Source organism: Symphodus melops (genome assembly GCF_947650265.1).
Source record: "Symphodus melops genome assembly, chromosome: 23".
Classification (NCBI taxonomy): domain Eukaryota; kingdom Metazoa; phylum Chordata; class Actinopteri; order Labriformes; family Labridae; genus Symphodus; species Symphodus melops.
Genome location: NC_136713.1, coordinates 5260171 through 5276227, shown reverse-complemented (window position 1 = coordinate 5276227; position 16057 = coordinate 5260171). Strand labels below are relative to the sequence as shown.

Sequence of the window (16057 nt, the reverse complement as noted above, 5' to 3'; positions counted from 1 at the left end):
CGTCTTCTTCATGGAGAGTTTCATTCATAAATATGGAGAAACATCTTCAGCAAACATTAAAAAGATAGAGAGAGATTTGTTTTTCACAAACACCGACCTTGTGCATTTCTTAACAAAGGGTGTGTTTGTTTTGCTCACCTCAGGCAGCCGGTGGTGTTTCGCAGCAGCAGCGACGACTGGAACTTGACCTTGTGTTCGTCACGGTGCGAGACGCTGCTCCAGCCCGAGTGTGGGATGACCACCGTGTTGGTGAGCGTGGAGAGGGCGTCGCGGATGATGGTCATCTTCACGGCGTCACACGAGGAGAGGTTCCACAGGACGCCTGGGGGTGCAGGGCGCCAAATAAGAAAATTGATTTTCTAAAGAATCTTTTTAAATATATATATATATATATATATATATATATATATATATGTATATAATCAAAGTGATTATAAACAATGTGTTAAAGAAAGAAAACCCTAAAATATTGAAGAGCAGCAGATAGACTTTGGTGGCGTCGGACAAAGTCATGTTGAAAGCTTTCATTCTAGTCATCACTTTCTCCTGCCTTCAAAATCTTTATGTCTTCTGTTTATTACTTTGACTTTTATCTCCCTTTTTAAAATGATATCGCTCCCATAAAGCATCCACTTTTTACAAAGCACTAAACCTTCACAGTCTGCCGATGAAGAAGCAGAACAGAAATAAAAATACAACATTTGAGAGGGAAATAAAAAAATAGAAAACTCTGAGGAGGATAAGACAGAAGCTGTATACTTTGGCACATATTTGAAACGTGGGTGTGAATCAAAGCAGCGCAGTGTTAGAGCCTCGCTGCTCCCTGCAAGCTGCAAGATACAAAGTGAATGTAAAAAAAAATCATAAAGAGATGTTCAATCACAAAGAGAGGAACATTTGGCAACAGACGTGGAAACAAAAGCTTCAACTGAGAGACGACAGCAAGCAGATTCATGTTTTGTTAAAGCAACATGTTGTTTCCTAAATCTGAAGGTATTTGATCATCGTCTTTAAAACTCTGACGACATACGCAAGAAGATTTAAGGTGAAAGACAAATCACAGGTGGAATATCTGCTGCCTTATTGGTCCAACAGAGTCCAAAAATCAAAGTCCTGACCTGAGCATGATGAAGTAAAACTTTCCAAACACTCACTCTCACAGATCTGAGCCGTCTAGCAGCTCCACGTCTCCTGGTACAACACAGTGTGTGTGTGTGTGTGTGTGTGTGTGTGTGTGTGTGTGTGTGTGTGTGTGTGCCTGCAGATCTTCATCCTGTTTCCAAATCACGATATCTGAGCATCTGTCCCGATGACTGTGCCGAGATCCGCTCTGTCAACACTGAGCTCGGAGTGTGTTTGAGCCACTGACGCTCTCACCTCCCACAGAACAGCCGACACACAGATCCACGCAGCCAGCAAGGCGGCCAGTCAGACGGCGAAACATTAGACAACTGTTCTTTGTCGGTGTGGGGGCTTCTCTCACCTCATTTTACCCCCCTGGGTCTAAAACACAGTCTTATATCGACTACTTCCCCTCAAAGAGAACTGAAGGGGCTTCACGTCTTTGTCTGGCTCGCTGGAAGCTTTTGTTTTGTTTTCTTTCCAGATTCTTTTTGCCAAATGTTCTAGACAGCTTGAGCAGCAGTGAAATAATCCGGGAGCAATCAAGGAGACTCTGAGGACTGTTTTCAAACAATATCTGCAGCTCATGAAAAGAATCTTACTCCACTCCTACATGTATATTCATGCAACTGTGTAGACATCATTTCCCACATTAACATCACATGTTGCATATAAAAAAGACTCCAGGGACGGAGCTCTGCAGTCTCCTTCCACTCTTTCATTTGAGTTAGTTCCTCCCATCTCAAATGAGCCTTTCCTTTATTTTCTGGCCTCCTATGTTTGTGTGATTTTAAACATTTGTTTTCTTTGACCCAATTGTTTAACACTCATCTCTAACAGTACATTTGTTCTGTTGTGCATTGGAAAAACTGTTGGCAGACAAAATGAAAAGCTTGATGCTTCCAAAAACAGCAAGACGTTTGGTAACTAAATTGCTTTTTTATTTGTCTGTTTGTTAGAAGAGTCCGCCCAGACTAAACCTACCCGTGACCAGCTCTCTGACTTCGTTGTCGGTGGTCTTCTTGAGGAGCCGCAGCAGAGCGGGCACGCCGCCGCAGTTCCTCAGCGCCACCTTGTTGTTGTCCGTGGCTTTGCCGTACACCAGGTTCCTCAGGGCCCCGCAGGAGCTCTTCTGGACCTCGGCCACCTTGTGATCCAGCTGGTCCACCAGGTGCTGGATCCCTCCCAGGTGACACACCTGCAGAGCAGGGACGCAGTTTAACACAAACGTAACTACACACACATTTACAGTTAAAGAAGAACTGAGTGATGCACTGGCTGAGGGTTCAAATCCGACTTCTGACCTTTGCTGCGTGTCATCTCCTCTCTCTCCTCCCAACATTTCCTGTCCCTCTTCAACGTGTTCGAAACTTTCCCGTGTCCTCTCAGGAAACACAAACGTGTCTCAGGAGAGCAGCAGTGAGACAGGAGAGCGCTTCCTGTCTCTCTCTGATTCTCTGTCCAAACCGTCACTGAACACATTTGTTTCTGGCTGAACGAGCAGGCTCGTGTCCAGGCCGCTCTAAAGGCTAATTAAAAGCTCATCACCAAACAAACCAAACAGCGAAAAATGAAGCGCCGTCATTTGTCTTCGAGTTATTTATTGCACGGGAGCAGAGAGAGAGCGAGCGGCGTTCGAGTGTGTCAGAGAGCCGGCACATTTGGCATCGACGTAACTTAAAGTTTTGTTTTAGCAGATGGCGCTCTTTGGCTCAAAGAGCAGCAGCAAAGATCGCTAATAAAATGTAAATATCAAACTGTGTCAGCTGAGAAAAAACTGAGAGACCGAGCTGGGACACACGAAGAGCAGATATCTGAGGCAAAGAGCAACCGTCTGGTCTCTCCTGACTTTACGTGACCTTTCATCGTCTTGATTTGATGCAATATTCAGATTTATGTTTCATATATTTTAAACTCCAAGGGCTGCTTTCACATCAACTGAAGCTTCAAACATGGCGGCCTCTTTCTCCACCGCAGGCGTGAGTCATGTTTGTGATGTCCATCATGTTATTTTTACTCCTGCTCAGCGTGTGATGTGACCTCACCTCCACCTTCACCCTGTTGTCTCCGTAGCACAGGTGCTGCAGGTAGGCGGCGGCATTGGCCTGGACGGAGGGGAAGTGATGCTGCAGCATGTGGATGACCTCCTGCAGCTCGGGGTCTCGCCAAGCAAACTCCCTGAGAGGACACGGACAAGAAATCCGGTCTGTGCTTTAATTCTCTTCTTTCAAAGACTCAAATCTGTAGTCATTTAGCAGCGTTCAAAGTCTTTATGAAGCTAAAGTGACCCGTAATAATTCTCGAGGATCCTGAATTATTGAAGCAACATTTTAGTGTGAAATTACGTCATTTATCTTCTCATCCAAACATAAAGCCGCACGTGTGTTTGTGTTAGAGTACCTGGGGTCTTTGTGGATGCTTTCCATGGACGGGGTTCGTGTGCCGACCCGCTCCACCAGCCCAGAGTGCCGGTGGGTGAAAACAGGCTCGCCTGAGACCCTGTAGGGGTCGACGTAGAGAGCTGCAGTGCTCAGTCCATAACTGCTGCTTCTTTGGTATGGCAGCGTGCTGCAGTGGCTCGTAGCCCGAGGGAGGGTGCCCATACCTGAGGAAATTAAGAGGAACAGTTCAGGAACAGAGAATATGAGGACATAAATTCAATCCAGGTTTTGTTCCCTTTAAAATGGAGTCAGTAAACAGTGTGTAACACGAGTGCTTGAAAACAGTGAGCCTTTTAAAAGCAGCCACAGACGGGTTTAGTCGACACTAAACGAAGCTAAAATGGCTCCTTAGATCCTCCACGATCAAACCCCGCAGAGCCTTCAGCTTGAAATCATTCTGCAAAGGCTTCAATTAAGACGCAGCAGAGTACATGAAAGGTTTCAGCCTAATTAAGTTCTGACCTCGGGGAGCGATAAGAACAACACTTCCTGTGCCTGTAAACTGTGATTTCCACCACAGATTGGAGAGCAATAATCCCTGGAGTTGATGTGTAACACAGCTCCAGTTAAAAATATGCACTGTGTTTTTACATTTTTTAAAAAGGGTTCAAGTAGTAGAATCATCTCAAGGTTAAGAAGTAAATCATGTGCGCCTGTAATGTTGAAGTACCTGTGTTTGGCCTGTAGAGGGCTCCCTGGGGGTCGTGTGTGGGGCTGTGGTACAGCGGGCTGTGGAAGGAGCGTTCATCGAAAACAGGCGTCATGTGGCAGTCCGGTGACAACGCCGCCCTCAGCTCGGGATCGATCTGCCCGGAGTGCCCGGCGTACGAGCTGTGAAGCCCTGCACGTAAGCACACAAAGACGGAAAACACTGATTAAACACAGGAACTTCAAACAAGAGCTGAAACCTAAATGGGCATTTTTTTTACTAAGTTAGTAAAAGTGGAGGAGTGCCGATGAACAAGCTGACAGCTAATTGCTGCTCATTCATTGCACGACCTGGAGTCTATTCGTTTTCCTCACGAGATCTAAAACAAGGAGCTGAGGATGAGATCTCAAACTGTGTCGGATTTGACACACATCCACAAAGACCCCAGGACCTGATGTTATAAATGGTCACAAGCCTGCAGAGATTGATGCATTATTCCATTTGTGCAACATATATTTGTTCTTGTGTATTTGACATTATTGCATGAATGCTTGCTGTCACTATGTCGCTGACTGCTGTCCACTCAACTTGGAAACATCTGCTTATTTCTTTGCAAATTGATAAAACCCTTAAAGTTTGTTTTTCAGATCATACTCAACATTTTTGATTTCAGAGAAGGTTACGGGTGACTCACACAAAAATCACTTGTTTTCTAGTCAGTGAAAAGAAGAGTGCTTCATGTAGCATGTTGCCGCTGATGGTCTCGTGTCAGCACAGGTTCCCCCAAAGAGACTTCCCCCAAATGTTCCTTGCAAGAGAATAACTGGAGCATGTGCTGTTTTTCCTGCTATGCTGCGGCTCGGTCATTGTCTCTGTTTAGCAATCATCCTCCATTCTTGTGTTTTTAAACTGCATGGAGGTTAGGTGATAAGGGTTCTTGTTAAATGAAGCAGCAGCAGCATAACGAACATTGTAAATATGAATCCATATAAGAAAGACTTTAAAAAACAAACTTTACACTGCAACAGTTCAGTTTGTTTTTTAAAGTCAGGGGGTTTGTTTAATGCTTTGTGTGCTGCATTTTAAACTGTAACCATTTATCATCCTACCACTAGCTGCTAAATACAGCCTCTTTCTGCCTGTCGTGGTCCGACATAAATCATCTCATTATTCAGCTCACAGTTGAGTCATCATTAGGTGAGGCCATCATGCAAATTCCATCTCCAACCAAACACTGTTTTTCATAACGCCAACTCATCCCCACTCGACATTGTGCTTCACGAAAGCCATGAAGACTCCGAACGGGCTGCAGGCGTCTTCATCAGCAAGTAAAACAAGCCGAGCAGAGGGTTTCTCCCTCCTCCAATCTCAGAGCAGATCAGTTCAAAGAGTGCTCCAATTATAAAGAGGCTTTAGGGCGGGGGGGGGGGAGGTCTGCGCTGCAGCGGACTGACAGCTCAAGAACATTATTTGCACTCAGAGCTGGTGATGAAGAAGCGTATCTGTTCTTAAATGTACACACATTTCAGATCCAAGAAAATGGAAACGCCGCTCTCTTCTCAGAAGATGTGGGAAAGATTTCAATGTTGATTTAAGTCGTCTGCATTTTTCCTCAGGGCCTTGAGCGACAACATTTCAACATTTCAACCATCTATTGATGACTTAGGACTCAAGTTTTCACAATGCTCCAGTTTTAAAGTGAGACATGATTCTTCTGGTTAAAACCACAATGACACCTGCTGTTGGATTCTGTAGCTACAAAAATATTGGCACCAAATACAACAAATATTTTTTTTTAATTTGACGCCTCCTCTGTGTCTTTGTTGAGATCCAGGATGCTCATAGATCAAACGTCGAACACGCCGCTGATGTTGCCGTGTTTCAGATTATTATCAAAAATGAAGAGATCATCTCACAGCTTATGTTTGTGTTTTGGTTGCTCACCAGGTTTCACTACCTAAGCTACGAGTGCTGCTGATCGGTAATAGACTAATCTTGTATACCCATCTATTGCTTATCTCGCTCATGTAATCTGGGATTATGCTGGATCTGCAGGAAAGCTGGGAATGAGGAATTAAGCAACGTATTAGGCCACTTAGCAAAGCGCCGGATGAGAATCACCCAGCTAGAGAATAGGAGGCATTTGATTTAGTTCACTGACTCTGCCTCCTACACACGGCCAATCCCTCTCACACATGCACAAACACAACAAATCACATCACAAAAGGTGCAGACGTGTATGTGCACATCCACAGAAACACATGCATGAGCAGGATGCAGCTACACACAGGGAGCCACACGTCACGGACAAGTGGACTGAATTAAAGCAGGCACACACTGATCGCAGCATAATAAAGCCTTCCACAGCCGTCAGCTGATAATCACATGCTGATGCGCCGAGGGGCTTTGTGATAGAAACACCCCTATATGGGTCAGTGGGAATGGCTTAGTAAAGTGACAGAGGGCAGGAGGGAGGAATAAATCTGTGTCGCTGCAGCATCAGCAGCACTTCAGCTGTAAATCCTGCAACACAGCAGAGAGAAGGAAGAAGGACGTCCATGACCAGGTCGGACCAAAGGACGGGCTGCAGCATATTGGGTTTTTAATTGTTCTGACGTTTTGCAGAAGTGAACAGTTAGTGGTTAACTGTTAGCATCCCAAAGACCCTGATGGCAAAGATTGAAACATCTGGCTCAAAGTTACCAGATGTTTGTTTGTGTTTGCTCCTCACAGGCGTCAGTAAGCAGCCTGGCACTAATCATCCCCAAAGTATCTCATGAAGCCTCAAATCAGATTTCAGCAGCAGCATCTCGTTCTTTAAAATACAGATAAAAGACTGCAGAATAAGACGCAACTTTCACAGACAGATTGTCTTTGAGATGGCCACCAAACCTCCAAACCATATTTTAGAAACGGCCTCAAGAAATGTGCTTTTTTAAAGTCAGGCCGATAGCGTTCATCTGCTATTACACGAACAAACCTTTCACTTTTTCTCAGTGTGACAATTGTCTTGTTGTAAGTGTTTGGTCTTATATGTTTGGAAGTAAAGGTGACATTCAAAGGGACATTTGTTTACTTTATATATTTAGGGTCGACATCCACTTGAGTGTGATGTTTTATGCCTGGAGTGATAAAACAATGCGGAGAAACATGACACATCAGCATCCAGTCTATCAGAAACCACAGCTGAGTATCTTTAAGCTAGCTATGAAAGTAAAACTTGATTTACATTTTTTACAGTGACAGCTAAAGCAACAGTACACATTTACTAGTCTGATTCTAAAATGGAGGGATAGCTTAAATGTGGTGTTGCCTCCGCTGTGACTAACTTCCTGTTTCCTCAGCCAGCGTATTTACATTTAGTTTTGAGTGATTTACTCTAAGCCAATCAGTTTCTTTAAAAGTTGTACGTGTTAGCCAATCAGAAATAACTATGAATAGCGCGACGGTTCCGAAAGGGAGACCGTTCCACTGCTCTCTGAGAGGGAAACAACAGCAATGTGCGGTCAGGAGAAGAAATTGTGTAAATTCCAAGAAGGAAAACATTGTCTCGTTCATGCCCGTTGTTAGAACCCGGAGTAAACATTATTTCGAAGTTACACATTGTGTGTCATCTCGGTTCGGTTTCTGTCAATGGAAAGTAAAGGTGCAGCATGCTATCTGCGTTTGTTGTTTTCATTAGCTTTGAACACGTGCAAGTTTGGATTTTTTTTTTAATGTAGCACAGTGTTCGGGGTGGACGGTCTGCTGTAAATGATGGATATAGATTCACCGAGGAGGGTAGAAGACCGGGAACTTTGCTGGTGTGCGTGGGTTAGCGACGTTTGCTGCTACCAGCGTGGACTGATCCTGTGCCGGAGCTGCGTCGCTTCACAGATCTGCCGTCATCGAGCTGCTTCATACATCGTGGTCAGGTGAGTAACTGAAGACTTTCATCCTGAAAGCTGGTCCCAAAGTTTAAAATCCAAGCGCTTGGTACTAATAAGAACATATAAAGAGGTAATTTCTTTAAGAGTTAGTTTTGGGTTACTTGTGACATCACACTCAAATCAGAAATTTTCTTATTTTATTTTATTTTATTCTTATAAGGATTTGAAAAGTAATACGGGTATTGAGTTTAGTTTGTGACCTTGCAAGAGAGAATACACAATACAGAAATAAATGTATTTTTGTTATTCCTCTTGTATGGTGGTCCTGAATATTTCATTTACACAAAGTGTACTGATATTTAAAAATACTTTACATTGCTTCCAAGGATAGCTCATAAATTGAGAGAAGTAGTTCCACAGTGGAGGCACCGCGCTGTTGACTTTACATAGATGTGCTCATCATATGTCAGCATGTATTGATAACTTTACTGGTAAAGGGAGATTTAGTGAGTTCAACAGGATCCTGTTTATAAACTTTAAACTAGTGGCCCAGTCTAATCTTAATCATTGCAGTGTTAGAAAGGGGTTACACTTATTTCTGCAGAAGGCGGCCAATCATTGATCTAAATTTAGACTGCTTTGCCTCCTCGAGTCCATTAACAAAGCATTTCTGCACGTGTGCCAATTTCCAAACAAGCGAAGATTCAGCTGCATAAAATAAGTCCAGAGAAAACACCAGGCTGTAAGCACACGCTGCTTTCTTCTGCTCCCATCGACCGCCGCCCATCCCGACCGATTGATACTAACACAGTTTGTTCTCCTGCGCATCAATCCACTAAACGATGCAAGAAGGGAGAAGAGACTTAATGCATGACGCTGTGAGTCATTTCTTCTTTACAAAGTGCAGTGTGATCGTTTTTAACTGCTGCAGATCAATCACTATTCTGGGTGAGTTCAACACTACCTAGTGAGATTAAAACCCTGTCCTTCAAAGATCCCACTCTTAAGTTTTCATACTTGCATCAAATAAAATGTTATCAAACCCGGCTGCATTATCTTGCAGTGTGGGAAGATAATTTGAGTAAAACCAGCATGAAATGAGCACCCAGAGATACAATCACCTGCAGAGCTTGCACTTTGCCTCAGACTCAGTCTGTTCAGCTTTGTTTGATAATTCCTCTCAGAGATGCACAAACTCTGAACAGATCCTGCACAGCGCATGCGTTGTGATCCACAATATTAAATCAGCGCTGCTCAGTCAACTTTCCCCGGACAAAGGAAAGGTTATTAAATCAACAGAGGAAATGGTTGTCGAGGCTGTGGAGCGTGGCTTTGTTTATTTACCAGGGAGGGTCTGCAGTGAATATTCCACACACACACACACACACACACACACACACACACACGGACCATCTTCTGCAGGAGTATCTGCACCACAAGCTCTGAAGAAAAAGTGCTTTGTTCAAGACACTTAACGAGAGTGAGTCTGATTTCTGACCTGGTTTTATCGGATGCAGACTGAAGATCACTTAGTTATACACACGGTCTCTAAGCTGCAAAATAGAATATAGACAAATATAGAAGCAACTTGTGAAGGAAATCCGACTGTTGTCTGGATGCTGCAGAGCGACACAATGTGAAAACTCAGCAGCACAAATCTGCAGCCAGGGGCAGATGGTTGTTTTTTTTGAACCAACACTTTATCAGCACTAGGAAATAGTTTGAAAAGACTTTGATGAGTGAAGTAGTGTCGGATGAATCGCATTATTTCCATGATTTTATCGCGATTTTTGTTTTGCAGCTCAGACGACAAAAACAACAGAGACAAAGTAATAACTGCGCTTCTTTTGAAACTTAATTGAAGTTATTTTTCAGGGTTATATCATCTCACATCTCTTTCTTCTTTCCACACAACATCCATGTTTATAAATTTTAATGTCAGCTTTTTTCAAATGTTCATTAGTCGAGTGAACCCTCTGATTTCAACAACACATTTTGCTTTTGTTGTTTTATCAGGCGGCTCAGAAAAAGTCCAGGATAAAAGAGATAAGTGCATGACTCCATTCACTGATAAATAAATAATGAACACATAATGATAAAACATCACTCTGCATCAAGCCGGCTCTCTTCTTCCAGCTTTTTATCTCCCTTTCATTTGACTTTAAACAAACTCTGAAAGTGAATTTTATTCCTTTTGGATTCTTTAGTTGTTTGTGTTTGATGTCTGATTTGAAGGTACGATATAAAACAAAGCTTTACCGAGTTTAGTTGACTTATTTCAGCCATCATTTTCTACATGTCATATTTGTAGACGTCAGTAATGTTTCCTGGACTGAAAAGCAGATTTTTTTTACATGGGGAGGTGTCAGACTGACCTATGAGGGAGTCCGGGCGGGGCAGTGCGCTCCTCTGATACAGGCCGTATGGATCGGCTCCGTACGCCAGCGGCTGGCTCTGCCTCGGCAGCGTGGAGCCGTAGTGCTGCGGCACGGCCGTCATCCCCGAACGCAGCGGTGACCCCGTCAAACCCCGCCCCTCCACCAGGGAGAGAGTGGAGCCGAGACGAACTCCTCCTATAATTCCTCCCAGTCCACCATTTCCTACACCAACACCGCCGCCCAGGGCCTGCGTGCCGTCAGACGGGGAGGTCGGCGAAGGGCAAGACGGTGGCATGGAGGTGCCGGGGAATATGGCGGGAAGAGGTTTTGGCTCCGAGAGGATGGGCGAGTCATAGGTGCTGCCTTGGGATGTTCGCAGGGAGATGCGGGAGGGCGAGACGGTGCCAGCAGTGCCGCAACCTGGAGACTGACTCCTGGAGGGGAGGGAGGCCATCCTGCGTAGCATCCGACCAGAAACCTGCAGCGAGCACGAGACAGAAAACACAGCTTTCGTCTTGTGTGGTAACGAGGCATCGGTTTGTGTTACAGCTGAATCAAAACAACAAGAACGTTGAGCATGAAATCATTTCGCGCTCGATAATTCATCAGTTGTGTTTGAAAATGAGAGAAACAAACTCGCCAAATTAGCCGTAATGTGACACATGGAGGCAGAGTGCTTCATCCTGTCTGATGAAGAGCGCCATTATCACTATCATTTGTTCGACTAACTGAACATGCGTGCCTTTGAGTAAATGTCTAAATTCATTTTAACATAAGCCGCGCTCTGTGAGAAGAAAATACTTTATGTTTCAGATCCTTCTGAAAGAATATTTCTAATTTATGGCAACAAAGATTTCATTTCTCCTCCTTATTACTAGATGTTCAAATGTCCCTCAGTTACAGAGTCGGCCAACTGTTAGCCAATCTGTGCCGCCTTCATCCATCAGAGCCTTGAACGCCCTTAGAGTCTGGTTATGAATAAATCAGGAGAAGTTCAGTATTATCTTCACTCCTGCATCAAACAATCTATAAATCAGACGTTTGTCCCAACCTTTCACAGGAATGTGGCTCAAACTAAGTGCAGTGCTTTATTTCTAAAAGTAGATACGTGTGTCCTCTTCCGATTGTTCACACGATTACGACTTTGGAGGGTCACAACTCGTAAATCTGATATTTCTGAGGAGCACATGCAGGTGTGTTTTTTTGCCCAGACCTGCCCAGAGGCTTGACCTTCAGCTCTCGGGCTCCTGGATATGGACGCTCGGGGCTCTGAACGCACCACGTTCTGGTTGCTGTAGTAACTCACGCTGCTGTCCTGGTAGCCGCTGTCTGAATAGGAGGTCATCTGAGCCGAGAGACCTCCTGAACCTGCGAGGATGGAGACATGAGAGGGTGAGGAAACACCAAGTCTTCATCATTACATGTTGATAAGTTTGAGGGAGGATCACAGCCGCCACATCAGCTGCTGCTGTTTCATCGATTTGCATATTATCTCACTCTGCTTTCAACTTCCCCCAAAAGACATTATGCATATAAATACACGGTGCACATATCTGCATTAAGCCTCTACGCTGCTCCTGGAACAATCTGCATATATACTGTAGAGCTGCAATAAAGCTGGCCTACATTTTCCTCTTGTTGGATGAAGAGGAGGGAGCGTGTGGGGGATATTTTTACTCTTCCAGTCCACTCAGAGTGTGTACAATATATAAATAAGACCAAAGGCAAGTTTGTTTTTACAATTTCAAACGGCTTCACTGCAGTCATGTACATATTTTAATTTATTGTAATCAGACGGAGAGTTTGAATAATCTGTATGAAGAACTCTCAGGGTTTGTTTTGGGCGTCTCTGGAAGAAGAAGAATCTCTGCTGCACACATCAGAATTCACAGCTGCACTGACTGCATCAACGCTCCGCTCTATCGGCCTCCCATCTTCTGCGGTTTAACACGAGCTGCGAGGGAGCTTGATGGACCGAGATGTCATCCGCTCCAGTGAAGATGCCTAATGTCCAACAGCGACCGGCTGTGGTGGTGCTGCAGAGCTCCCAGGTGTGAACGTATGTGAAACTTTCCTGACAAGACGGTAAAAGAAATGAAGAAGACGATTCAAGCAGCAGAGTGGAGGCGGACTTGATGTTTTTACCGATCTGAACAGATGGGCAATCGATTTATAGTAACCACATTTTGAAGTTTAGTCAGCAGCATGTTTCATAAAATCGATACTATAGAGAAGTCATGCTGCTACGTCATCACTTATAGACCATCATACAGCGTGGCGGCGTCTGCTGAGAAACTGTCCTCTGATTGGATTCTGATGTTGTGGTTGACTCGGGTGTTTCCGGGTGGGGAGCGGGTGTGTCTCCCGGAGCCAATGACAGCTTACGGGGGAGTTAAGGAGTGGAGAAAGAAAAACAGACAGAACTCCCATGATTCCCCGCCAGCCTCCATGTCATCTTTTGTTATTGTTTAGCTTGAGAGCTCCCTGCCGGCTGATTGGACATGCTCTGCGTTTAACAGTAATAATGTTTGTTCTTCCTCATCTTTGTCTCTGCTGGTGTAATCGTGTCATTATGCACCCAAAAGGATCAGACGGATCTTGAGTTGTGTTGCTCATGTTATTAGATCAAACCCTGATGAGTCCTGATGAAGCAGATGAGCTGAATTTTTAATCATGGAGCTGTTAATAAATGATGGCTAAGCACGTTATTTTTCTTTCACAGGCTTTTCAGTCATTCATATTTGATGTTACGGAGACACAGTTTGGATGTGAGAGCAGGGGTTCAGGGTACTTTTAAGTAGGAGAAGAAGTCCACCGTATCTTTTGATTTATTGAAGTCAAAACTAAGCAACCAAATGAAAAACTCCTGCCTGCATCAGATCAAGTCAACATTTCCAGTGACTTAAAAAAGTGTTGAGAAGGAACAGGAAGAGAAACGTCCATCGTATTAACGTGGAGTTACAAAAGGATAAACCTTGTTCAAAGAGATTTTCAGAGAGCATCCAGCTCTGCATGATTCACAGTGTAAATTTAACAGACCCTCACTGTCATGCAGGGAGGCGCGGTCCGGCTCAGGCATGAACAGTCCCTCCTCCGCCTCCAGGTGGCGACCTGACGCCTCTATGGCTCCGCCCTGCAACTCTCCACCTGCAGAAACAATCAGCCCTTCAGTTAAAAATAAACATCAAGTCCTCGACTGACTGTTTGTCCAACATCTGTGTGTCAAAAGTAGATTATTACTCCTCCTCCAAAAAGTAAAACAAATGGTGAAGTCTGTGTTGTGCAGCATCACGTTTGCAGACAGTCGCCTTAATCGAAGAGACTAAAAGTGTCGATTCATTGGTAGAAAAGACTGAAACATTTTATAGCCGTGCCTTTATTGGAAAGCTGAAAGTGAGGAATGAACCAGGAAACAGAGCAGAGGGATCTGTGACAGAATAGTAAATGGCTCCATTTCAGAGCCCATATACTCCAGCGGAAACGTTGTTTTGTTTTGCTTCAGCGGCCTGTGCTGCTTGCTGGCAATTTTCAGCCCCTTTGGAGGCTAAACGGACTTTATACAGCTGGAAAATGTCTCCTTTCATGCATCAGAGCTGCAAGACCTTTTAGTTTAAGTTCAAACTTCATATTTTCACTTGTGGTTTAAAAACTGAAATTCTCCTGTCACCTTATTTTTATGACAAACAGAGTTAAAGGTAGAAAAATAAGAACCCCTACCTGCAGTTCTCCATGCAAACGACTTCTCAGACGAGCTTCAGCAGAAGGAAAGAGCAGGAGGAGGAAATGGAGAGAGGGACAGAAATCAAATCAGAGGCACAATGCTATACTTTAAATTCAATCAGTCCAGAAAGAGAAAGAAGGAAAGTGTTCCAAATGTGAAATGAAAATATAGATATCTATGAAATATTTTCCTTTTAAATGATCTTTCACATTCAATCTACAAAACAAGAGCTCAAGGACAAAGAAAGCATCAGATGCTTTTGTTTGAATTTCCATTTTCTCTTCAAATTGATTCAAAAATTGAAGTCATTTGACCTCAGCTGGGATGGTATCGGAGGTTGTATAACCTGGGTGTGTGTGCAGGTGTTGTATTATCTGGTGTTTCAGTTTCTCTCTGTCAAACACACACAAATGTAGTTTTTCATATCACCCCGGAGAGGAACGCTTCAGCGCAGTCTACTACTGTTTATATTATCACGCACTGTAGGAAAAAGGCTTGAAGGACTTTATTTGACAGCTGAGTTTCAAAGAACTTCAAGCTCTGATATATTTGTTTTCAAAAAGAGATATCACTCTCACATAACCTCCCACCTCTAAAAGTGAGATTGTTTGGGGAGTTTCTTGGTGTTCGAAGTTAAAAATAATGGTACTGAGCTGGTCTGCTGGGGGAGTTTCTGTCAGAGCACAAAATCACTGTTTTAATCTCTTCAAATGAGTCGTTTTTGGTTTGAAACCCGTTTGAAGACCAGAACACAAAATGCCAGAACACCAAAGAAACCTCCGTGAGTTTCTTTAAAAATACAGTAAGATAAAACGGCTGAGAATCAGTTGAAACAACGTAAGAGAGGGGATATCGAGACTTAAAATCTACCTGCTACTGTCTCCTCCTGGCGACTCAGCTCCCAGCATGCACCTCTCCAGCTGGCTGGCCACGATCTGCCGCTCCTCCTCCAGCTCCCGAGTCAGCCGCTCAAACTGCAGCTCCTGCAGGGAGACATTTACGACGCTCATTACAACCTCGTATCTGCCGTGAGTCTGCAGTTTAAGCCCCTTCTTTAAGACTTATTTGATGCCAGTAAGAATTAAATGTAAAAACCCATTTCATGCTTCTTTTTTTTCTGCATGACTTTTTTCTCACCGTCTCAGAGCTTGTTGAGGGAGTGCAGCTGTTTTTTACTTTTTATTTTAAAGTGAATTCAAGACACGGGTTAGATTTTTTTTAAAGCCACAATTTACAATACTGAGGAGAAAAAGACATCACTAACTTCTTATTCAAAGACTGTCAGGAAATAAATATGCACTACAGTGCAGCGGTGAGCGAGAGGGGTGCTAGTTCAAATCCTGCTTCTTAGCAGTCCTCTTCCATAACGGTCGTTTTCCGTTTCAGTGTGAGATTTAAAAGAAGCTGTATTGAAAGCCTTTGATTTAATGTGCCGACATACCGCAACTTTCAGACCTTGCTTCTCTGTCTTTGCTCTCATGTTTTTAAAAGGAATAAATGAATGCGTGTTGTGAATGTTAATGGGAATCAGACGCCGCTTGTCGGTTCAGTAATTTGATGTTTCACTTAAATCACTTCTAAAACAGTCAAATGTGCTTTTATCATAAAATAAAAGCATTAAAACCTTTGAGACATTTTCATAGTTTAATTAGTTCAGAACAGAGGTGTAAATAAGTGTATTAAAATATCCATGAATGTGAGTCATTTGAGCGTTCTTCTGGCAATCTGACAACACAAACACAGCCACACTTTACGCTCGACTTATTAGAAGTGTTAAAAGCTGGTGAGGATCCAATGCCTGGCTCGAGGGTACCAAAGGGGAGCAGATGTTTACCAACTGTCGCCGAATGGCTGGTAGCTCTGGCACCTCCTTGTCT

The 16057-nt window shown here is 43.7% G+C and overlaps 1 protein-coding gene across 6 annotated transcripts in view; it reads right to left on the bottom strand.

Annotated features, from left to right (window-relative positions):
* LOC306818512 (plakophilin-4-like) overlaps nt 1–16057 on the bottom strand; it is a 32773-nt gene that overhangs the window by 6858 nt on the left and 9858 nt on the right. For 5 of the 6 annotated variants that reach the window (XM_079336130.1, XM_079336132.1, XM_079336133.1 and 2 more), the window contains exons 3-12: nt 15051–15163; nt 14177–14211; nt 13499–13606; nt 11673–11827; nt 10457–10937; nt 4234–4404; nt 3523–3727; nt 3168–3300; nt 2107–2320; nt 139–322 (exon numbers count right to left, since the gene is read on the bottom strand). In XM_079336130.1, coding sequence (XP_079192256.1) covers nt 139–322; nt 2107–2320; nt 3168–3300; nt 3523–3727; nt 4234–4404; nt 10457–10937; nt 11673–11827; nt 13499–13606; nt 14177–14211; nt 15051–15163 — 1799 coding nt within the window. The remainder of the gene's footprint in view (nt 1–138; nt 323–2106; nt 2321–3167; nt 3301–3522; nt 3728–4233; nt 4405–10456; nt 10938–11672; nt 11828–13498; nt 13607–14176; nt 14212–15050; nt 15164–16057) is intronic. The other variant, XM_079336131.1, reaches the window with a different exon arrangement.